This window comes from Saimiri boliviensis, chromosome 6, assembly GCF_048565385.1.
Source record: "Saimiri boliviensis isolate mSaiBol1 chromosome 6, mSaiBol1.pri, whole genome shotgun sequence".
NCBI classification, from domain to species: Eukaryota; Metazoa; Chordata; class Mammalia; order Primates; family Cebidae; genus Saimiri; species Saimiri boliviensis.
This window is the reverse complement of record NC_133454.1, coordinates 104,668,258-104,692,939: the sequence shown is the minus strand read 5'-3', so window position 1 is coordinate 104,692,939 and position 24,682 is coordinate 104,668,258. Positions and strand designations below refer to the sequence as shown.

Below are 24,682 nucleotides of genomic sequence, written 5' to 3'. Positions count from 1 at the left end.
TTCCTCTGACACATGAGAGGATAAAGCAAATGTAGCAAACATATACAGTGGAATATTCACCTTAAAATAAGAAGGGAATCCTGTCACACGCTACAACATGAATTTGGGGACCTTATGCCAAATGAAACTAAGGCAGTCGCAAAAGGAAAAATACTGTATGATTCCACTTATAAGATGCCGAGAATAGTCAAAAGCATGGATACAAAAAGCAGGATAGTGGTTGTCAGGAGCTGAGGAAAGGGGTCGATGGGGAGTTGTTGAATGGACATGGAGTCTCCATTTTGCAAGATAAAGTTCTAGAGATCTGTTACACAACTATGTGAATATAATTAACACTATTCCACTGGAAATGTGCTGAAACTATAAAGACGATACATTTTATATCGTGTGGGTTTTTTTAAAACCTACAGTTAAAAATATTTTTTCTAAAGGCCTTGGGTTACTGGGTACTTATAAGGTTGAAAAAAATCACAGCAGAGATGTATTCAAAGGAAGAATGTCTACAGGTTCGGCCAACTCTCAAATGTGCAGAGGTTAATTTCTAACCTCTATTCTTCCCAAGGCTTGGTAAGCATTTACTGTGTGCCAGATGCTGGAGCTTTCCAGTGTCAGTTTCTCATTTTCCTTCCTACTTTGTCTTTCTAGGAGCCCCTTTCCTGGACATACTAGTGTCTTTCCCAGGAAATCGGAAGAAACAAAAGGATGATGACATGACGCACCTAATAAAGTCTGGGTCTGGAAGTAAGTTTGATCTATGGGTCATTAGGCTGGAGCAGAAGAAAAAAGAAAGGGTTTGGTATGTTCGCCTGCTGTGTGCGTGACGTTACTCATGTGCCTCACCCCAATTTATCACTTCAAATATGACAAAAGCTGAAACTGGGAGGAACTAGTAACTAACTGAAAGTCATCCAAGAAGTAGGTGGCAAGCTAAGATCAAGCCCTACTTGGTGCGAGCTAAGAGTAGCCCTTGGTAGAGCCATGGGTTTGCCCAATTCTTGCCTTTGGAATCTGTTTCCATCTTTATTCTGTTCCCTTCTATCCTGTCAGTTGGACTTTAAAATCTAAGATCAGGAAATTTCCCTTTGTCTATCAAATCATACCCTTTTGAGTGAGTACCTGCTTAGATGAATGTCCCCGAAAACAGACAGGACTCCTCTCTTCTATGACTCCCCAGAAATATTACAAAGATCTGTAGGAAATAGCTCAGAGCAGACCAGAGGAAATATTACAAAGACCTGTAGGAAATAGCTTAGCTTGTACCTTCAAAGGAGACCACCACCCTACATACCATTCAAAACAAACAAACAAACAAACAAACAAAAAACCCTTAAGGCCAGGTGCAGTGGCTCACACTTGTAATCCCAGCACTTTGGGAGGCCAAGACAGGCGAAGCACCTGAGGTCAGGAGTTCAAGACCAGCCTGACCAAAATGGAGAAACCCCGTCTCTACTAAAAATACAAAAATTAGCCAGGTGTGGTGGCACACGCCTATAATCCCGGCTACTTGGGAGGCTGAGGCAGGAGAATCTATTGAACCCAGGAGGCGGAGGTTGTGGTGACCCGAGGACGCACCACTGCAGTCCAGCCTGGGCCACGGAGCAAGACTCTGTCTCAAAACAAACAAACAAAACAAACAAACAAACAAAAAACCCTTAACGGGGTATCCAAAGAAACCACCCCATCCCACTACATGTTTTGGAAACACAGTTCTGACTTGCACTGCTGTGAGCAGCTGACTGAAATGAAAGTGTGCTGCCTAGGTGGGGAGGAAACAGACAGGGTGAATCACTCACTGGGAGCCTGCCACTTCTGGACAGAACCATCTCAGCTGTCCAAACATCAAAGACTGAGTCACAGGGGCCCTAATCTACCAGGGCTGTCTTGTACTTGCCTTCACACAGCTTGATCTTCTCCTCCACAAAGAACAGTCCTTTTGCAAGAAGCTGGTTCTGCCAAAAGAGAATAAAGAACATAAGAGTTTGGGCAACTCCAGAACGTGAGTGATGAACCCTCTTCCACTTCCAGTGGGCAAGGGCACAGAGCTCTAGGCACTTCTGTTCTAGCATCTGAGTTTAAGAAGCCTCTTGTCCTCTTGGAATGCTAAGGCTTCAGAAGACAGTGAGACTTCCCACGGCAAAAGAGCAAGTGAGGTAAGAGGCAACCCGAACCGCCACCCTCATCCCTCAGACCACAGAAGAGGCATGACACAAGCTTGGATGAATTCGCCATTGTTGACACCCAGTGTCCTAGAGGCCCTTCGTGATCTAAACTCACAAAAGGGAGCACTGAGGCAATGGGAAACGATGCAGAAATAACACATTTAAAAAAGAGAGATAAATTTAGTTTCTCACACTAGCATGAAAGAGACTGCGTGCAAAATCTTAAGCAGCAGTGAATATGCATCTGTCAATGCATGTGTGCATGGGAAATTGTGTAAAGAGAAAGTAAAGTCCTCTTGCAACTGCAACTAACAATTGTTGAGTGTGCTGTCTATAGCATACGCTTTATATCCTTCATGTCGTTTAATTCAATCCCATCAAGTTGGTGCTACTGTCCTCACTTTACTGATGGTCAGTGAAGAGACTTGCCCAAGGGAGACAGACCTGGTCTTCCTGGCTCTATAAGCCACATTCTTTCTACTCCACGTTGCTGCCTTCCAGCAAGTCTGCCTACCCAGATCCCTTCCTTCCCTTGAAAGGCTGTAGCTGCTTCCCCTAAGACAGGTGTCCCCAAACTACAACCCGTGGGCCGCATGCGGCCCCTGAGGCCATTTATCTGGCTCCTCCCCTGCACTTCAGGAAGGGGCACCTCTTTCACCGGTGGTCAGTGAGAGGAGCACAGTATGTGGCGGCCCTCCAGTGGTCTGAGGGACAGTGAACTGGCCCCCTGTGTAAAGTTTGGGGACGCCTGTCCTAAGGCATGGGGCAGCCTCTCTGTGAATCCCAATAGCTCAGAGATCAGTGACAGGCTGGTGTCTCTACAGTCATATCACATTATTAGATTACTAAGGCCGATGCTTATGGGAGAGGCAGGGGCAAAAGTGATACATATCTTACCAAAGGATCTAATGCATTCTTTAGCCTTCTCCTTTATAAAACCCTACGACCCTTATTACAATGATAAAAGAAGCGTATGGAGCAGAGTGGAAAGCACTTGGGTATCAGTTCAAGTTCCAGCTCAGCTACATCCTCGCTGTGTGATTTTGTATTTAATTTCCCTGAGTCTCAAGCTCCTCATCTGTAAAATGGCATAATACTAGAAGTACCACAACATTCTTCATTATAATCGTTACAAACACATTCATCATTATAAACACATACACACAGCATTTTATGTCCTTAGTAGTCAGCACTGGTGGTAGCAACAGTAATAGCTGCTATCTCAGCCCAACTTCTTCACAAAACGAGTGCGAGGCCAAGAGTCAGTAGTGAATAGGCCATTATAAAATATACTAATAGAATATTTTATCAAAGTTATTATCCCATTTCTGTAATGGATGCACATAAACCAAATCCATACTCCTATTAAGATTTACAAAATAAGACCTAATTTGAAAAAGTAATTAGACATCATGTGGTTATTTTTTGAGACAGAGTCTTGATTTGTCACCCAGTCTGGAGTGCAGTAATGGGATCTTGGCTCACTACAACCTCCACCTCCCAGGTTCACACAATTCTCCCACCTTAGCCTGCCAAGTAGATGGGATTACAGGTGCCCACCACCAATCCTGGCTAATTTTTGTACTTTTTTAGTAGAGACAGGATTTTACCATGTTGGCTGGGCTGGTCTCGAACTTCTGACCTCAAGTGATCTGCCGGCCTTGGCCTCCCAAAGTGCTGGGATTACAGGCGTGAGCCACTGCGCCCGGCCACTATGTAGTTTCAAGATGGCAGCTAGAACCCCAAATCAAAGTTACAGTGACACCATATAGGAATACACCAACTTTGTTAAAGAAAAAAAAAAGCAGTTCCTCACAAAGGATTACGAAACACACAAGCAGTAAAGGCGAGGCCCTAACCTGTTCTTTAGCTTCCAGCCAAGTGCGTGAATCCCGGTGGCTGGGTCATGGCAAGACTTGCTGGGTCAGAAAGCAAGAAAATACCCCAGCACCAAATCAACATCTTGTGACAGCTGAGCCGGACATGAGTGGTCTGTGGAGGTGTGTTCAGATGGCAGCCACTCCACCAGAATGCTTCTGAGCACAAATCTCCATGGTGCCCTGCAGTCTATGCTGGTTGTTCCCTTTCACCTAGCCCAGGTGAGGTTCTCAGAACGTCCCGTTAGCGTTCTATACATGGGCTCCTGAATGCCATTCTTCTGAGTACCTCTAGTCTCAACACTGATGTTCCAGGCTCCTACTAAAACAACTTTCCTAACCCTCCCTAATTTCACGTTTCTGAGATGCACCTACAGAGGTAATAGAGATCGCCTCTGTGATGCAATTTTCATCATTTTGTTCTATTGCTATAATTATCTACATGGGAGGAGGTTAGGGGGAACTGAGGCATTGACAGAAATAAAACCTAGTCCAGGTGATAGCATGAGTTAACAGAAATTAATTCAAACCATTCATTAGTTAGAATTGTAGGTAATTAGGAGTGCAGGTCATGTCTTATTTAAGTTAGTACCCTTGGCTCCTGGTATCATACCTAGAACATAGCAGATACCTAATAAATATTTGATATATATATATACATTCTGACTATTTTAGTGATAAAGATCATTTTTTATTTTTAAGAAGCCAAGATAAAAAAAGACAGAATATTTTTAAGAGGAATAAGTGCTACAGGGTCTCTAAGTTTGTTGCCGTTTTCTTCATTTGAATTAGAAAATCATTTGAAAATTACATTGTCCCTATCCTTAAGGAATAAACCTCAAAACACGGCCTGGATTTTCCTTTCTTCTCCTTTCTAGGTCTTCTCCCTTCAAGGAGACACTAGAAAAACAATCTTTCATATATATTTTCAAAGAAAAGTACTTATTCCTATATTATGGGGAAATGATAAAGAAAATATTCTTTTACAACTTCTCACAGTACACAGCATGGAAATTCTATAGCTAAGATCAAAATAAGAGAAACACAAACTTAAGGTTAGAAGGGGCCTTAAGAATCACCTAGACATTCGCTCCTTTCCCCAGTCCTATGGTCAAAATCAATTGGTCACATACATTTTGATGATTTTTAGTGTATCAATTTCCATTTTCCAGCAGGCTAAGGCATCTTGAAAATCCTTATATAACCCCCTGCCCCCAGGAGACTCTCGATTTTGCTCTTATAGTTGTATAAACTGAAGGTAGAAGTGGGGCCTCCCTCTCCAAAATTCCAGTAAAAGACATGAGAGTGAGGCTCAGTCTCTCCACTACTCACCTTTTATTCAGCACACACTATTAGAGTAAGGATCCCTCGGATTAGCCAAGCCCAGGCCCCTCTTCACTGGGGAACCACCAGCATCCACCCAATGGAGCTGTGCCCATTCATTCAGGCCCCATTCACGCTGCACATTCCAGCTTTGCTAATGGGTCTCAAACTGAGCCCCAGGTCTCCTCTGTAGGGAATTCGGGCCCCAAAGGGTCTTGCATTCTTAAGGGCCTAACACTCTGAAGGCCTCCACTTGCAACCGGGTTCTCTGCAGTTGCAATCTTTGACTCTCCGCGTTTTTATCTTTGAATTTGTGTTTTATAAGTGGAGTTGGAAGGGATAACAACACATACACTGGGGTCTGAAGCCTCAGCTCACTCATAGTCCTCCTCCTCACCATCTCCTCAAGAGGGATTTTCGGGCCCCTACGCCTCACCCCTAGTGCCTGGGCTCCACCACCAACATCACCCTACTCCCAAGGTGCTCACAGGGTCACGTGGGTGAGGGCCTCTGCACCAGTACAGGGAGAGTCAGGACCGGGCATGCGCCCTGCAGCATCTTGGGGAGAGGCGTAGTGCCAGCCCTCCTGCACTCCCTGGACTGCCAGTGCTGTAGTGCAATTGCTGCTGACTCAGCAGGGACCTCTCACCCACCCTCCATCTAGATACCAAGAGTGACCAGTGCAGACGTGCAATCTCTTAGGGTTACCCGCCCATTATGAGCTGCAGTGGCAGGCCTATGGGAAGGGGAGATTGGCATCCCCATGCCAGTCTGGTTAGTAGAGTGATTTTAGAAGAAGCCACTGACACCAGTGTTGACATTAGTAGTGAGAAGAATGGCATTCAGGAATCCTTGCACAGAATTCTGAGTAGCCACGTTTCTTCTGCACTGGGCTCTGCAAATTATGAAGCTCACCCTGTCACTTCACCTGAGAATATGCCAACTTGACATCTGTGGGGCTTAAGCCTGCTCAAATGGGTTGAAGGCAGGGCAAAACCCAGCCTGGACTCAGGCGGCCATCTTGTAGTGTTTGTCCTTCCCAAGTGTCCGGTCTTCCCGGACCTCACCTCACAGAATTCCCACCCCCTGATGAATCCCTGACTCCAGAAGCTTCTGAGCATTTGCTGGCTGCTGAGCTGGAATGATGGAGCTGTCTGGTACCAGAGCTGGAGAAGACCCGTTTCTCTTGTCCCACTCCTTGCCCGATGGCACCAACCCCACCACCTCCCCAGGTGGAACACTAAGCCAAAAGTAGTTACTAAGTAGTAGCCACCCAGGAAGCGACTCGGGACTTGGAACTGGGCCCATCGTTACTTAATGCATCCTCTCCTGACCCCATAAATGAGCTTGGACACAGTCTAAGTCACACTACAATGAAGTGACAGAGGAGACGGAAGTGAAAAAGAAAAACAGCTGACATATCTATTTTTCCTAAGACATAGAAAAACAGGCTACAGACAGAAACATGAGGCTTAGCTAGGAAAAATGTAAACAAGATGGTTGGGGAAAGCCAAATCTTCAGTGGACACCAAAGACTCAGCTTCTCCTGGGTCATTGCAGAGGGCAGGTTCTGGAGTGAGTGGGCAGAACAGAGCAGAGGGTGGCTGTAGGTGGTGTGGGGCTACCAAAGATGCATGCCTCCTGCCAGGCAGGTACCTTCCCAACCCGGTGGGAGGGACCCAGATGAGGTGCGTAACCAAGAGGGCTGGGTACAGGGGGAGGGACCCAGATGAGATGGGTAACCAAGAGGGCTGGGTACAGAGAGAACTCCATCTTCCCAGCAGGAAGAACTTTCCATACAGACCAGGAAGCAGGAAATCTGTAAATGCTAAGGCTGCTAACTACCATCACTTTGAATGACTTAGTAGAGATGATAATGGCAGTAAGGTCAGTAGAGTCAGTTATTGGTTTTTACTCAGTGCCAGGCAGTGTCTGACAGTCTTTTCCTGCATTATCACATTTTACTTCTGCCACAACCTATCCACTTTGTACAAATAAAGAATTTGAGGCTCAAAGAAGCAACTAGCAAATGTGAGACCAGACTTTGCACCAAGGTTGGTCTAGAATCCAAAGCCCATATCTTTCCCCTATTATATTCTGGTTTACTTTAGCCATCGTAATAAAAATACTAAGATACAAATACTTATCACTTGTTGAATACTCACTATGTAACCAGGCACTCTGTATAGGTCATCTCACTGACCAACCACATCAACCTTATGAAGTAGTTCCCATGATTTCACCCGGATTACTACGAAGAAAACTGAGGATCAGAGAGGCTAAGCAACAAGGCTGAAGGCACACAGGCAGTAAGTGTTCTAACAAGGATTAGAACCCAGACCTACTGGCAGAAGGGCTGGTGCTTTTAGACACCATGCTCTCCTGCCTTAGGTTTCTTATGTCCTTGCCCAGAGAAGAAAGCAGATGGGATCCAGTACAGATTCAGATACTGGGGCAGTTGGCTTGGCAATCTCAGGCCATGGAACCACATTCCGCCACAGAGCCTCCACCCAGCTGGGCCTTCCCCTCGACTATCCACATGCAACATCTAGCAAGGGGAATGCCTGGCACCCGAGTGGATTCCATTCTCAAATGAGATGTTCTTTCCTACCCCAGAGGGGTGGCAGCTGTGTTGCTCTGCCTCCTCAGAACCTGTGTTAACCAGTTTCACTCCAGACATTTGCTTCTGGTGATATCAATGTCTTAGAAGGTTCCTGTTGTTGGCATAAACCCAGGGCAGGAAATCATAGACCACTTCCATTTTATTTTCCCTCTGTGACTGTGAAAGGCCAGCCATCACCTCTAATGAGGTCTACATCTCCTGTGAACCTGGATGCCTTCCTAGATAAACAACAAAGTCTTACAAACACAACTTACTCCTAGGCCCCAAGACTTCCTAATAAGCCAATGTTGGTGTGTGTGGGTGTGATGAGACCCACAAGAAGTCCCCTGATGGAGACTGAAGTAGAAACTCAGTGCTAACGCTAATTCTTCATTCAGCACCGTTTCAGCCATAATTAAAGGGTGACTTGGGGCTTTAAAAAGGTTATGTTTATAAGGAAGCAGGAAGACAGTCCACATCTGATTTGCTGAACACTCAAAACAAAAACAATAACAAATAAAGTAACCCTGGAACTCCTCCTGCCTGGGTGTTCCCCGCCCCCCAGGGATTCCTTAAGGGCATTTTAAATATAATCCAAGAGATTTTTCTGCTGTAGCCAGATGGCCTGGGCTGGGTCTTTGCACCACCATTTACTAGCTATATGTATTTGTATCTCAGACAAATAACCCCATCTCTGAGCCTCAGTGGCAGCATCTATAAAAGGGAGATACATAATAACAATCAATCTCACCAGTCACCAGGAGGAATAAATGAGTTAGCCCAGGAGAAATGCTTAAAGCATTCCCAGACCTGCACAAGTCTCACAATCATGCATAACTCATCAAAATACAGGCTGCTTGGGTCCCAACCCCAGAGTTTCTGATTCATTTAGAATTTGCTTCTCTAACAGATTCCCAGTTGATGCTGAAGCTCCTGGTTCGGGGACCATACCTTGAGAACCTCCAGCTTCGAACAATGCCCAGCACGTATGTGCTTGAAAATGTTAGCTGTCATTACTGTTATCATTAATTCTGTTCTCCTTATAGCTCTTAAAGAGCATCAGGGAAAGTCATCTTATTGCTTTCCATATTGAAGAAAAATTTCCCACCACTTCCAACTCAGTTTCTACTTCTCATGCCCACTGAATCACTGAGCTTTTTCACTATTGTAATACTATGTTGTTTCCAGCATCTGCTCCTACCTTTTAAGCTTCCCCCATCAATGCCCTAAGCCTGGCTCCTGCCATTCCTTCCTTGTCTACAAGAAATCACCAAATTCCATACGTAATGAGTTTCTGCAAATACAAACTCGTGTAGAATACCACGCTTACATGATTTAGGAGGAATTCCATCCCCACAGAGCTTGCAAGGATTATAAAATCCCTAATCACACCTCATCTTTGGAGCTCATCTTTGGGTGACAGATTTTCGGCCTTTGGTACCCATGGGTTCCTTTCTTCCACAACTGATGTGCCACAACCTGAGTCCAATGAGGCTGAAGATTTTCCATTTCTGGAAGCCTATTGATTTTCATCTTTATCTCAATTATATTAAGATCTGTGGTCATCAATTTAAAGATCTATTTTTTTCCACACAGCTTGATAAAGTATGATGAAAGTACAATCAAAATATTCAACTAATTGCACAAAACTCAAATAATTGCTAAGGAGATCAAGAATGGCAGAGCCAGTGAGAGGTGACAGCTGGCTGGAAGCAAGCCCCATAGGGAGTAGCCCAAGTCACCCAGGGGTGCTTCTCAAAGCCCCCATTCTGGCTCCACCTCATTCTCACCCCTCACGGCAGCAAATGAGAGCTTCTAGGCCACCCCAAAGCTTACAGATTCCAGAATGCTGTTCTGCTCTAGGTACCGGCCAAATCAAAAAATGCAACCTCTATTGACCTCTCACCTAAAAAACATAACGTCTCCTCTGTCTTCGCACCAGATCCCTGCTGGACTTGTTCAAAGTCCCCCATTCAGATAAGCCCCAATTTTACCTTCAAAGTAGAGTGTATGTGGAATTCCTCTTACTACCCTCTGTTCACCCGATTAGCTCTTTTTCCATTTTGGGAGTTCTGCTTGTTAGAGAGGCCTGTCCAGTTGATCAAAGAACAGCTGAAACTTTTCTCTCTTCCTCGATTTGGATTAAGAAATCACAAAAGTTACCTTCACCACTCCTGATCCTCTCTCCATCCAGCTTGCCAGGAATCCTTAGAAGTCCTATCTTTGTCCCCACAAAGTATAATTGTTTTTTCTGGGCCTGATTTAAAGTCTTTTCCATCCATTCAGGTCTACAGTTAATGCTATACTTCTTTGGCTCTCTGCCATATTCTGTAAACTCTAGGGGAAACTGGCCTCCTGAGACTCTTGCAGATATGAGCAGCAAATAGAAAAATAAATATATATGCATACATATACATGCACACAAATATATCTCAAACACTACCATGTATCCATCACCTATTGACAATTGCGGTAGCTAAGTTTCCTCTCCCTAGTATTAATCCATTCAAAGCTACCAGCTCTAGCCTGAGTTTCTGTATCAAGCAAAACTCCAGTTCCAACTAAAGGAATTGAACTTCTGGGCTTGGGGGGAAAACCCCTAACACACCACAAAGCCAGTAGATGCAGAATGGCAGAAGGTATTATCTGCAAACACCCCCATGCCCTGAACCACCAAGATATCTCATTAGGCAATAAGAAAATGCAGAATGTTTCATATCATCAGTTTCAAAAATTACAAGAAACCAATTATCCCTCCGAGCTGTCACTAGTATATAGTGTTTCTCTAGGAAACTCCAATTTTCCATCTGGGCACAATTCAAAACAGAGGGAAAGGAAAAAAATCAATACTGAAAATGTCAGGGACTTTTCCAGCTAGTGTCTGATGGACGTCTATCTGGGCTTCTGCAGATCACGCAGCCTGTCTTCTCTGTGTGCAGACATGAGATAAGCACAATTTTTCTACCTGCTTTCTCTTGGCCTCACCCGGGGTCCTTTTCATTATTCCCCACTGAGAACATTCTGTGTTAAGTCTCACAGCATATAAAATGGGAATGTTCACTCTCAAAAGCAGAGCCACAGAGAGGGCTGTACCACTGGCAAGCTCGGAGCTGGGGGTCAGGGTGAGGAGACAGACTTGACTGCTGAATGCAGATGCCTGGGCATGGCCATCTAAGCCTCTGCATTGCAGAGCCCTGCACCCAGGAAGCCCATCTTTCACCTTCCCTGACAACCACATCCATGGTTTTGATGACTTTCCTGTCCACCCCTGGGTTCCATTCCTCATCTATCTCCAGGCCTTCCTTCTGCCCCCTTACTGGAGGAACACACTTTCTGGAGTCCCTTCTGACTTTCCCTCCTGACACAACATCTGACAGTTGAATGTGAAGGCTAAGCTTCCCTCTAACAAGGCTTCCCTCTGGGACGTGCCTCCTCATACGGAGATTTCTTCCGTAAAGTGAATGGCTTGAAACCAGCCTATTTTCAACCAGTGCCTGGCAATGGGCTTTCCAAACCTGAGTCTCTCTTGGCCCACCTGCATGACTACAGCTAGAGACAGGGCCACCTACACGATTATTCTTTGCATGCTATTTTTCTGAAATCAATCCACTTTTTTTTTTTTTTTTTTTTTTTTTTTTTTTTTTTTGAGATGGAGTTTCGCTCTTGTTACCCAGGCTGGAGTGCAATGGCACGATCTCGGCTCACCGCAACCTCCGCCTCCTGGGTTCAGGTAATTCTCCTACCTCAGCCTCCTGAGTAGCTGGGATTACAGGCACGCGCCGCCATGCCCAGCTAATTTCTTGTATTTTTTTTAGTAGAGACGGGGTTTCACCATGTTGACCAGGATGGTCTCGATCTCTCGACCTCGTGATCCACCCGCCTCAGCCTCCCAAAGTGCTGGGATTACAGGCTTGAGCCACCGCACCCGGCTCAATCCACTTTTTAAACATGTAACTATGTTTAAAACAGAAACCATAGCAACATCATTTCTACTAAGTGTAATAAATATATATGCATTTATATATGTGCACATACATATACATGCACGTACAAGTACACATACATGCAGAAAAATATATCTCAAACAAAACCACGTATCCATGACCTATTGGTCAGTTCAAGGGCAAATGATCAATTCAAGGCCAACCAAATAATGTGAAGAAATCTTAAGTTCAAGGACTGCTCCCTCTTCTTCAAACAAGGGAGATCAGTAAGTCCTGGAGGAGGGAAGAGGACACCATGGTGCAACTCAAGACACTCCTTAGCAGCATCCCAAGAGCAAAAGGAAAATAAAAAAGGGGAGCAGTTTCTAACCACAAGCCCTAACGTTATTTCATGTCATTGCACACATCACCTAAAATCATTTCAGTTATCGGTGGGAGTGATTTAATAAAATCACTCCCTCTCTCCCAAGAAGGTTTACTGAGCATCTATTATGTTCCTGAAACTTTGCAGGGAGTGGGGAACAAAACAGACTAAGAAAGAAAAAAAAAAAGCTGTGTGTCCACATGACACTTAAAGTCTATTAAAATGACAATAACAATTGTGTCTAGATCAGAACCTTAGATAAAGAAAACTTCTATTTAAAACTGTGAAAACCAGTCCTCACTCCACACCCCTGGCAAGAGACTCCATATTCACAAAGCAGCTTCTCTGATTATGTTCCCAATAGGAAATGACAAGTGGTTATTAGTTTTTAAGCAACTGGCATGCTTTGTAAGCAGTATTAACCACCCCCGAAAACCTCAGGGCTTCCCAGATAAACAAGTCCCCACCCAAACACCCTTCCCTACCCGTCTTAGGGGTAACCCCCAGCGCCAAAAGACAAATGACATTTAAAATCTGATTGAAACCACACCAAACCATGGAGCTTTTAAATGTCAAGGAGGAAGGCAATTCAACCCAGCAGGTTTTTCCAGGACTGACTGAAAAACCACTTCTCTGTAGTTAGATTTTAAAAAAATCAATCAGTAGAGACAGCAAGAGAAGAGAGTGAGGCCAAGACTGACCTTTGTGTCAAAGGCAACTGACATGATTCACATTTGTGACTAATTATCTCTTTCTTCATCTTTATGTTTGTCTCTCCCTGAACAGGAGCCGTCTTCCAAGCAGCTGAGACATATGACCCGACTGAATTCCAGGCTTCTGGTGGGTGTTGGTTTGTTCAGATGCAGAGGAGCTGGCCATGTTTGTGTGTGTGTGTGTGTGTGTGTGTGTGTGTGTGTGTGTGTGTGTGTAACTGACAAGTCATTCTTTTAAAATGCATATAAAAATTTAAGCTTCCTGAATCTCATAAAGAAAAATTATAAAAGGATGCCTATACTGTTTTCAAAACCTAAAATCTCTTTAAACTGTCTTAAAGTATGCTCTATTTGGATACAGAATAATATTGCTAACCTGAAACCAAGATGTTATGCATTTGTATGCTACTTTCCATTAAAAGAGATGGATTCCACCTTAGAATAACACATAGGCACTTATATAAATTTAATAAGCACTTCTTACTGTCTTACTCTCTGCTAGTCACTGAGCACTTTTTAGAAATAACTTACTTCACAACAACCTTATGAGGTTTGGTCCTCTTACTGCTGCTTCACAGAAAAGGAAATACAGAGAGGTAAAGCAACTTGCTCAAGGTCAGACAGCTAGGAAGTGGTTATGCTGGGCATAGAATCCAGGTACTCTGCCTCTAAAGGCTGCGATCTTGACCATTACCCTCTACTGCCCCCTACACACTATGCACAGAGGGCTTTACATGTGTTATTTTACATAAAGCATATAATAACCTTATAAGGTGTATTTTTATTCCCATTTCATAGATGAAGAAACAGGCACAGAGAGGTGAAACAGCTTGCCCACTCAGCAAATGAGAATGGGGACTCTGACTTCACTAAGGTGCCACCCAGTTACTCCCTGTCACCCAGCACTTCCCAATTCCCTCTCCACCATACGCCATTGGTTAGAGTCACAAAAACAGCTTGTGTCTGTGAATTAGAAACTATTCTCTGATTGGTCCTGGAACCTTAAACTCACTAGCTTTATAACAACAATGTATAGACAGGGGAGAAGTCTGATTGTCTGGATCAGACAATGGATCCAGTTGTGGTATGATTCAGGGTCCCCTAGGGGGACCGAAACTCTTTCAAGGGATACCCATGATCAAAACTATTTTCTCAGTAATACTAAGCTATTTGTTTTTCTCTTACATTCTCCACAAGTTTACAGTGGAGTTTTCCCAAAACGATATGACATGCAATATCATTACAAATTGAAAGTGAAGCAGATAAAAGAATCTAACTGTCGCTGGGTGTGGTAGCTCACACCTTTGGGAGGCTGAGGCAGATGGATCACCTGAGGTTGGGAGTTCAAGATCAGCCTGGCTAACATGGAGAAACCCTGTCTCTACTAAAAAAAAAAATATATATATATATATATATACAAAATTAGCCAGGCATGGTGGCGCATGCCTGTAATCCCAGCTATTCAGGAGGCTGAGGCAGGAGAATCACTTGAACCTGGGAGGTGGAGGTTGCGGTGAGCCAAGATCACACCATTGCACTCCAGCCTGGGCAACAAGAGCAAGACTCCATTAAAAAAAAAAAAAATCCAACTATCTTCTATGAAGCCAGACAATGCAGAGATCTCCTTACTATTTTATTCTTTGAGTTCTGTTACATAAAAATGTAATTTGTGCTAGTATGTAATAGGCTTATTAATTAAATGAATGAAGATCTATTTTAAAGCTCTTCAGGTTTAATTTCTATTATGGTAAAGTTAGACATAACCCAAATAAGCAATGCATTTTACGAGTCTAAAGGGGTTCTGAGACCAAAATGCCTGAGGACAGCTGCATGGGCCTGTGATCTCCATCAGCTGCCGGGACACACGGGCCTGGTGTCCCTCTGTGAAGCACAGCACACAGCAGGGTCTTGGGATGCATCATTTTGGCTGTGGAAGGAATGTCCAGCTGTACAGCACTGGCCACCCACTTTAGGCCCATCCCCCCACATGCATGATGACAGATGCCGAGATCCACACAGCTTACCTGAAAATAGTCTGTAATGAATGATCCAAGTTCACTCTTCAACAGCCGCCTGGGGAGAAGAGAAACACCGTCAAGGAGCCCTTGATGGTACAACTCATGGTGACAATGTGCTCACCAGTGGCACGGGCCGGGGCCAGGCCTGAGAAGTGGGGGGGCACTTCCCTAGGTCCTGATCCCCCCACCCCCATTTTCATCATGGAATTGCAGTGATGGAAATCCTAGAAGGAGATCCATTCTTCAGTTCACGCTGAGAAAGTAGCACTCTAAAGAGGGCAGCCAGCCACAGGAAATCCTAATTCTAGCAAAGCTGCTAGGGGCAGGCCAGGGCACCTGGCTTTATATGAAGCAAAAAGAAGGAAAAAAAAAGGTCATTATTTTTGCACTCCTCCATGTTTGCAGAGCAAATGTGTAAACACATTTTTCATACATTCTTCAACCAAGGATTATAAAGTGTATTTAGGGAAAGAGAGAGGAGTAATTATTATTCTTCCTGTACAGATTTAAAAGTTATGCCTCAGAGAGTTCCCCAAAACAAATCAGTGGTAGAGCCAAGATCTGACCCCAGACTTTCCACAAATTCAACATCTTTTCCCATAACTCCACCCTGTCTCATCTCTAAATCCAGAACACCCCCCAGGCCAAAAATTCAACTTGGTATCATGGTTTGGGTGGTCTTACCACCCAAGCCCAATGGACTGAGGCAGTCTTCAAAGGAGACCACAGCAGAGAGAACAGAGAGATTTTATTTATCCAGCAATGTAGGTGTACTGAGTGATTCATTATGTGCTATGTGTTGTTCTAGCACCAGGAGTACAAAGGTGAATAAGACAGACAAGGTCTCCACTCTCAGGGAATTTCTCTTTTCGGGGGCTGGTGGATAGATAGCACATTAATAAGTATACTCACAAGACGATTTCAATGATCTTAAGTGCTAATAAAATACAAATGGGGCCAGGCATGGTGGCTCACACCTGTAATCCCAGAACTTTGGGAGGTCGAGGCAGGCAGATCATGAAGTCAAAAGATCGAGACCGTCCTGGCCAACATGGTGAAACCCCATCTCTACTAAAAATACAAAAATTAGCTGGACGTGGTGGCGCATGCCTGTAGTCCCAGCTACCTGGGAGGCTGAGGGAGGAGAACTGCTTGAACCTGGGAGGTAGAGGTTTCAGTGAGCTGAGATCGCACCACTGTACACCAGCCTGGTGACAGAGCATGACTCCATTTCAAAAAAATTTAAAACTACCAATGGAAGATAGGGATATTGACACCAGCTCTCCTTCTCCTTGTGACAAATAATGGAACTATCTATATTTTGATCCAGACAAGGTAAGGGAACTAAAAACAAGAATAACTGGCTCCCCAGATCCAGTAAGTTCCCTACGGAGTAAACCCTTCATGACTTCAAATGATTTTCTTTACTCATCCCGTTGGCTATGGTTATTAAGGAGCAAATGCTCAGGTTTCTGACAACCCTTGCTGAGTGTTTACTCCCCCAAAACGCGTTCACACATGTCACTGAAGGATAAACAGGACGTTACAGCAAGATGTTGTTATGTGCAGAGAAAACAGCACAATAAAATTAGACAAAAGAAGAACGAACCACCCATGATTTGAATCTCTGTGCCAGAAAAAGCTCTGGAAAGCCACAAACACACATTGAACAAAGAAAATACCTTCCTTTTCCCAGGACAGAACACATGCCTGTTGTGGATGCTGCATGCTGAGAGCCAATTAATGGCAGGCTCATGGAGGGCCACCCCATCAACACAACCCAAGGGTTTTCCCAGATGTGAGCAGGTGTGATCTGAGAGAGGGAAGCTTTCTTCAAAAGCCGCTAAGCTAAGAGCAGGTTAGGCATCAGTATTCTTTGAGGCAGAAGCTCGAGGTGTTTCTCAGGTAACAGCAGCCTACAGGGCAGCCCCAAGTGGATGGAGGCTTTGAAACAGGAAGAGGTAAGGAGATTGCTTCTGACCACAGGAGGAAGAAACACCTCCCTACAAGTTTTCATGGTCCTTGGGAAGGCTCAAAACCATATGTGAAGAAGCCAAGTTTTGTGCTAAAGTGAAAAAACAAGTCCTAACGATGGGCTGCTTAGGGCAGAGCTTCCCAAGGAGATACCTTGTGTACTCATGATGCTGCGGGACGAACGTGATTCTGAGATCAAATAAAATGCTGTGGAATTGGTGTACCAAAGAACTCACAGTGGGAAAACACTCTGCTCATGAAGATGCCGTGGGTAAGACTGAAAAAGAAAGAGGTCAAGGTTAAGGGGCCTTCGAGATAAAAAAAAAAAAAACAAAAAACTATGGATACCCTCATGGAGAACAGCATGGAGGAGGGATCTATGCTGTGTAATAATTGTGAGTTCGGGTGGATATGATGGAACAAGTAAGGACTGCCCCGGGGTATCTCACAGTGGGATTCAGAAAAGCATCATGATGCTACCTAGTTGAGGAATCCAAGACATCTCCTCCCCTCCTATCAGGGAGGACAGGAAGGGGCTTCACTCTACAGGGAGGGTGGAATCACAGCAGCCTTGCGTTGCAGCCAGGGTGCAGCAAGCCACAGCCAAGGCCAGAAATCTGTAGAGTGTCCGAGGAAGAGAAAGTCTGGGTAGAAATCAGCCAATAGCAGAGCAGAAGCTAAAGGGCAGACGTGCAACTTCCAAGACAAAGACTTAGCGAAAAGGACTCTGAAGCTAGAAGCAGCCAAACAGGAGAGATGAGACGGTAATGGGTAAGAATAAAGAAGTAGAATATGAAGAGGGGCCTTCCACCACACTGACAGTGACAACCAGTTCTTTACTGAGGAGGAACCAGATGCGACGTGGCAACCTGCTTTCTATACTGGACCATAGCCAGGTACAGTAGGAGAACCAGGCCATTTGTCCTTTGATCAAATCCAGAATGTAAAACCTTCTCCACAAGGTACTGTTGATAGAGTTATCTGAACAGAAAAGACCTTACTTAATCATTTAAGTCAAGATTCAATTGCTCTAGGTGGTCAGATCGATAAGCTGCACTGCCCTTATCCCTTACAAAATCCTGCCTTCTTTCTGGGCATGTTATGAGTTAGACAGTGTTACATGTCCTATCTGTGCAGAGTTTTCCACTGCAGCAAAATATAGGAATCAACATAAGTGTGTACCAGTAAAATGCTAATAAAAAGATTGCTCATCCAGGCAATGGAATTCTATGTAACTGTTAAAAAAGGGAGTGGAAGAAGTGCTCTAAATAAGGATGTGAAAGATCTAAGTCATAGTAAGCAAAGAAACAATGTGAGATACAGAACAATGTGTACATACAACAGGGTACCTTGTAAAATGAGAAGAGAAAAAGAATACACATTTTAGTTTACATAACACTAACACATTTGTTGGTCAATTCCATGCTTATAACTGGCTGTTCAAGTCTGTATTGCTATATGAATGGGTTTCTTCACAGGCCCTTAGAACCAAAATATATAGCTCCTTGATTTTTAAACACATAGAACACATACGCATTTTATTTATTTTTTATTATTATTAATTTTTTTTTTAGGTGGAATCTTGCTCTGTCACCCAGGCTGGAGTGCAATGGTGTGATCTCTGCTCACCACAACCTCCTCCTTCTGGGTTCAAACAATTCTGCCTCAGCCTCCAGAGTAGCTGGGATTACAGGCGTGCACCACCACGCCTGGCTAATTTTTTTGTATTTTTAGTAGAGACAGGGTTTCACCATGTTGGCCAAGCTGGTCTCAAACTCCTGATCTCATGATCCACTGGTGCCAGCCTCCCAAAGTACTGGGATTACAGGCATGAACCATGCCCAGTCTTATTGTTGTAATTAATTAACTGTTTTTTATTGAAACAGAGTCTCATTCTGTTGCCCAGGCTGGAGTTCAGTAGTACGATCTCAGCTCACTGCAACCTCCACCTCATGGGCTCAAACGATTCTTGTGCCTCAGCCTCCTGAGTAGCTAGGACTGCAGGCACCCATCACTGCTCTCAGCTAATTTTTGTATTTTTGATAGAGACAGGGTTTCACCATGTTGGCCAGACTGGTCTCAAACTCCTGACCTCAAGTGATACGCCCACCTTGGCCAAAGGGCTGGGATTACAGGCATGAGCCACCGCACCAGCCCGCATATGCATTTTTAAAAATCATATGTGAAAAAGCACTGGGGTTTTGTGTCCTCTTCTACATGTCTACACATAAAGCCTTGGAGGAGCTTGAAGCTGTTGCTGGAAATTATGTAAGGCAATGATACACTTTAGCTGACTTGATTCCCTGAAGTCTGAGGAAGACGCTGTCCTGCAGACACCATACCACATCACCAGACCCCAGTCCAGTCCCAGACCTTGTATAAAGGATCCAGTATCATCAGCTATGTTTCCATACATAATCCTTATATATGCATAAAGAAACTCTGCAAGAATACCCAATAAGCTACTGTTACTAATATTTATCTTTGAGGAAGAGAGAACGGAAAACTGGTTTCTAGGATACAGGGGTGGGAGATTGTACTGTATACCCTTGCTATATGTGTAAAATTTTGGAACTATGTCAATACAATCCTATTCAGAAACAAATTTTTAAGATTATGAAGTTAATAACCACCACCAAGGTTACCGCAGGATGGCCAGAAGCCTGAGAAAGAATCGTGGGAGGAAGTCCCTATCAAGGGCTCAACATCAGGAACTGGGGTGGATAGCAGCTAACAGAGAATCCTACAAGTCCTGGGAACCCACCAATCCAGACCTGCCTCAAACTGGTAACCCAAGAACCCTTGTTCCCAGGAATACAGAGAGTGAAGAAATTAGAAAGGGGAGTGGGGGCCCAAGAGTCCACAGCAGTGCTGGCAACACCAGCCTGTGAGCAGACTGTGGCTGAGTCATGTTGCAAATCTACAACAATCCATGCCTATACTCTGTTTATTCTGCTTGCATTGGTTTACAAAGAAAGAATGCTTCTGAAAAAAAAAATCTCTATTCTTGTCTTAGCTAAATTGAGAGAAAGGGATTTTCTACACCTCTGTCCCAATACACCCTTTCCAGTGGAACTTGGCAGACACTTCCCCACTTAAAAGCCACCTTTCCCCCACCAAAAAAAAAGAAGGAACTCAGAGTAGAGACCCCATTAATTAGTTATTTGAATCTTCATCATTTACGGAAAACCTGTAATGTGCTAGACATGGTGCAGGATGCGAGAAGAAAAGGAAGAAACAGAGCTCAATGATTTCTCCTGTGCCCCACGAGGGAGTGATCTGGGCCACTCTCTTACAGGGCACAGGAGATTCATACCAAACGTTGAGAGCAAAAAATATCAAGGCATTAGATATCTAGGCCAAAATCACAGTGGGACAATTTACCCTGTAGCCTTACTCACTTTTACCAATTTAATTTGTAAAGGACAAGAAAGAAGAGAAAAGCTGGAGAGAGACAGCCAAATTAAAGAGGCTGTGGTTTGTGGTTCCCTTGCAGGAAAGATAAAAATCCTGATTCCTAATACCTAGGGCATAATCAGCTTCCAGGCTCAGGCCTAGAATCTGGCAGTCTCTCTTCTGCTTTTCCCACTCTTTCCTAGGGTTACTGCCCTGTCAACAGAAAAGCAATTACTTGTTGGAACAAACAGTAATCACCATCATAATGAACAATAAAAAAAATTGCTTCTAGGATGCAGCCTGGCATTTTTTCCTCTGATTAAAGTTTATTGAGCACTTGCTAGGTGCCAGACACCACTGTCAACAGTGTAGGCATTCCCACACTCAAGCCTAAAATAGAACTGTAAGCAGCAATGATATCCCCACTTTTCAGGCCGGAGATAACATGTGTCTTGAGAGCCGGGAGCCTGGAGCTGCCTGGCTCTGAGTCCCAGCAGCCACTTAGTAGCTGCTGTTAGCAAGGACGCGGGCAAATTCATTGGTTCTTCATACTTCAGTTTCCTCACCTAGAATGTGGGGAAGATAAGGATATCTCCTTCACAGGATTGCTGCACAAGTAGAATGGGTTAATCCTCATCAAATTGCTAGAATGCTGCCTGGCCCACAGCAAAGCCTGACGAGCGTGAGGTACTACAGTTTCACCCAATTTACAAAAGAAGCCCAGAGTCTTGAAAATTCCAGCCTGCTGCTTCTCAGCATCTTTCTACAAGTACAGCCAGACTAGCATTTCCTATGCCTGGGATTGAGGACCCAGGAGAAATTCATAAAGGGGGTAATATATTAGGGCCATACCAGCTGATGAAAGGATGAAAAGGTAGGAAGCTGGAGGCAGAGCTTTGGGGAAAAGAATTGCCAGGACATGAAACTGACATGAAAGCAGCCCCTCAGCCTCAACAGCCCCTGTCCCATCTGTTTCACATATTGGACTTCCATGCCTGGTTTCATTTGAAAACAGAATTCTGCTGCTACCAACCACCACCACAAGCCACTGAGCTAGAAAAAGGGAAGCCGGAGAGCTGGGAGTAATGTGAAAGGGACACTTACATGAGGCCTGACCAAAAAGAGAAACTGAGCGTGAAGTTCAGCCAGAAGCCAAAAGGAACCATAATAAGGGGGGGGGGTAGGGGGGAGAAATGGGGAAGCACTGACTGGTCCACATTATCTCACTCTTTCTCCCTCCCAGGCTGACCAGCTGAGACACCACCCCAGTTGACAGGATTTCCTGTTATTATACAGACCTGCGATCTCACTTCTCACCGTCTTGTCTCAACTCAACTTCCCACTTCTGTGGGCTTAAAGGTAAAGGAGGCATTATTAAAACCTGGAGTCAAGCTGGTGGAGAGACACAGGGGCAGCAGGATAGCAGCAGAGTGGGCAAGCACAGAAGTGACAGAGGGAAATCACCTCGGACAGAGTCAGTCTCCCTTGCACACCGAGAAAGACCCAAGGTGACAAACCCCCCCCCCCCCTCTCTCTCTCTCTCTCTCTCTCTCTCTCTTTTGAGATAGAGTCTCACTCTGTTGCCAGAGCTGGAATGCAGTGGCAAAATCTCGGCTCACTGCATCCTCTGCCTCCCAGGTTCAAGCAATCCTCCTGCCTCGGCCTCTCAAGTAGCTGAGATTACTGGTGCCCACCACTATTCCCAGCTAATTTTTTGTATTTTTAATAGAGACGGGGTTTCACCATGTTGGCCAGGCTGGTCTCGAACTCCTCACCTGGTGATTCTCTGGCCTTGACCTCCCAAACTGCTGTGATGACAGGCATGAGCCACCATGCCCAGCCCAAAATCCCTCTCTTTGCCCCAACTCTCCTCCCATATGAGATTAAAGAGGATGAGGCAGCTTGTAAGAAGTGCTGCAGGTGAGCCAAGATGAGTTGGAATAACTGTATCAGTTGTTAATATTTCTGTGCCATTTGGCAAGTAGGGGTTTCCCCAGGTTCCCTGGCCCTTTGGCAAGATCCACTCAGACCATCTCAAGATCCAGGAACAGCAGGGGGTCCTCCAGAGCCCTGTGCCCAATGCTGTAGCTGTTCGCTACCCAGCCATCTGACTGCTGAATGCTCTGAAATCACCCACCTCACTTCTGCAATAGGACATGTTTCAAGGAGGCGGCTTCTCATAAGCAGGAACAGATAGATACAAAGCACCTCCCCCCATCTCTGGTCCATTCCATGGGAGCCCATGGGAGATGGTGTCGTTGACTCCTTGACTCAGGGCATGTCTGCACCCTAGTGGGTATCCGTGGGAATAGTGAGAAACATGGAGGAAACCAACTAAGAGCGTTAACTGAGCTCCTAGTTATGTGGCACACTATGCTCGGCAGTCTGCGGCAGCATCCCAAATGCTCCAATAGCCTCACAGGTAGGAATGTATGCTCATTTTGCAGTTGAGACTGATGCTCAGAGCTTTGCCAAGGGCCATACATTAGTAGATCCCAACTCAAATGGAGGCCAACCTGATGAGGCAGTGGTATCTCCCATTCCACGGGGAGGCGGGCAAGGAAGAGAAGTGAGTGAGTGTGTGCTATAAGGTCCAAGAATGTCCTTCTAAAGCCAGCAGCCAGGCCTCAGCAACCCTGACAGGCTCCATGCCAGACTATGAGTCCAGTGCCCAGATCTGACCTTTCCAGAGAGGCCGGAAACCTGGAGTTTTGGGTGAGATTTCCAGATTTCTAAACAACTTTAGGCCAAACACTACATGGGCCAACTCCATGAGTTTCCAATGCCATTTCTAATAACCCTTCCTAACCTGAAAGCCAAGTCTGCTTCTCAGCCACAGCAGGTACAAGATAGTAACACATCAGCAGGCAGAGTCACCAGGACCAAGAAGAGATCTCATCTTAATCCCTACCAAACTAGGCTCCTCAGAAGGCAATGCCCACCCTTACCTCATGATCTATTCATGAGCCTATGCCCAGGTACATCAAGCCTAAATCTGGATAATGCCAGCTCTGTGTGGCTCTGGCAGCCCACTTACTAAGAGTTTAAGTACATGGAAGGCTTGGGTTCAAATCCCAGCTCAGGCACTTAATGGCTACATGACTCCAAGTGAGTTATTCTGCCTCCCTGTGTCTGTACTTCCTCCTTGTAAGACAGGGATACAGTATCTATCTCACAAAGTGTGGTGAGTTTTAAAAGAGTTGACATATATGACGCACTTAGAGCCTGGTACATACTAAACACTAAGCAAGTGTCTGCTGTTATCATTACCTCATGGCATCAGGCCTGAGATTGCTCTATGGTATCAGCCTGTGAGCTGGATCCAGGCTTACCTTCCTCCCATCCCCTCCTAGCTGTCCCTGCACTGTGGGTCCCCCTCTCCCTCAGTCATCAGACTCTTAAAAGAAATGGAAAAATCAGAGGTGGATTTCCCTTTGGGTTTCAGGCAACCAACTGACTCAGAAGGAAGGTATTTCAACTCGGACCTGTCACAGATCAAACAGAATTCTTGGAACCTCCTCTTTCCTTGAAAATCTCTGGGGTTTCCTTCACACCACCTCCTCCCTCCCAACAAGAACAGAAGCAGGGTGGTTGGAGAGAGAAGGAAAATGTGTGTTTCCTGTCTCAGGCTGGCTGCAGATAACTCATCTCTGGTTTCCAGAAATTTATTTCATCTCTGAGGATTTATTCTACAGAGAATAAGTCCTCCCGGGGAGTCAGAGGAGGCAGGAGAGTATGGAGTGAGTGGTGGTGGCAAGGATGTTAGATCCTCAACTGCCCTTTCTGCCTGCTCCCCCTTCAGATTTCAACTTGGGTATCATTTTCTCCTAAGTCGCCCATCCTCCACATGCCCCTGGCACTCCAGATTCTACCATCACCCCTCTAGAAGCATTTATGAGAACTGCCTTCCCAGTTCCTCTCTCACCCTGCTGTAAGATCTCCAAGACACAAACCACCTACTCAGTGACCACCCCAGAACGCAGCCCGGTACCGGGCAGAGCACTCCACATTCATTCAATAAGTGAATAAATCAATCAATGGCCCCTCCTTCGACACACACACCCCAACACTCAAGGACTCAAAGTGCGTATACGAACACAGGCAAGCAGGTTCTTCAAGGAACCAGCAAACATCAATTCTTGCTTTTTTCACACTTTTCTAATTCTTCTCGATCACATAAAATCAGTAGAAGAGTTGGCAGAGAAGACTGTTTAGGGAGAGTGCACTCCTGTGTCAGCTTAGCTGCTCTTGTTCTTGGAAGGGCTCACGAAACCCAAACCTCGAACCCAGACTTGTCCCCACTGCCAAAATG

General features: G+C 45.0%; 1 protein-coding gene across 12 annotated transcripts in view; it reads right to left on the bottom strand.

Annotated features, from left to right (window-relative positions):
- PRR5L (proline rich 5 like) overlaps window positions 1-24,682 on the bottom strand; it is an 86,345-nt gene that overhangs the window by 28,577 nt on the left and 33,086 nt on the right. For 11 of the 12 annotated variants that reach the window (XM_074401317.1, XM_074401313.1, XM_074401318.1 and 8 more), the window contains 2 exons: window positions 15,007-15,055; window positions 1,892-1,949 (listed from right to left, as the gene is read on the bottom strand). In XM_074401317.1, coding sequence (XP_074257418.1) covers window positions 1,892-1,949; window positions 15,007-15,055 — 107 coding nt within the window. The remainder of the gene's footprint in view (window positions 1-1,891; window positions 1,950-15,006; window positions 15,056-24,682) is intronic. The other variant, XM_074401324.1, reaches the window with a different exon arrangement.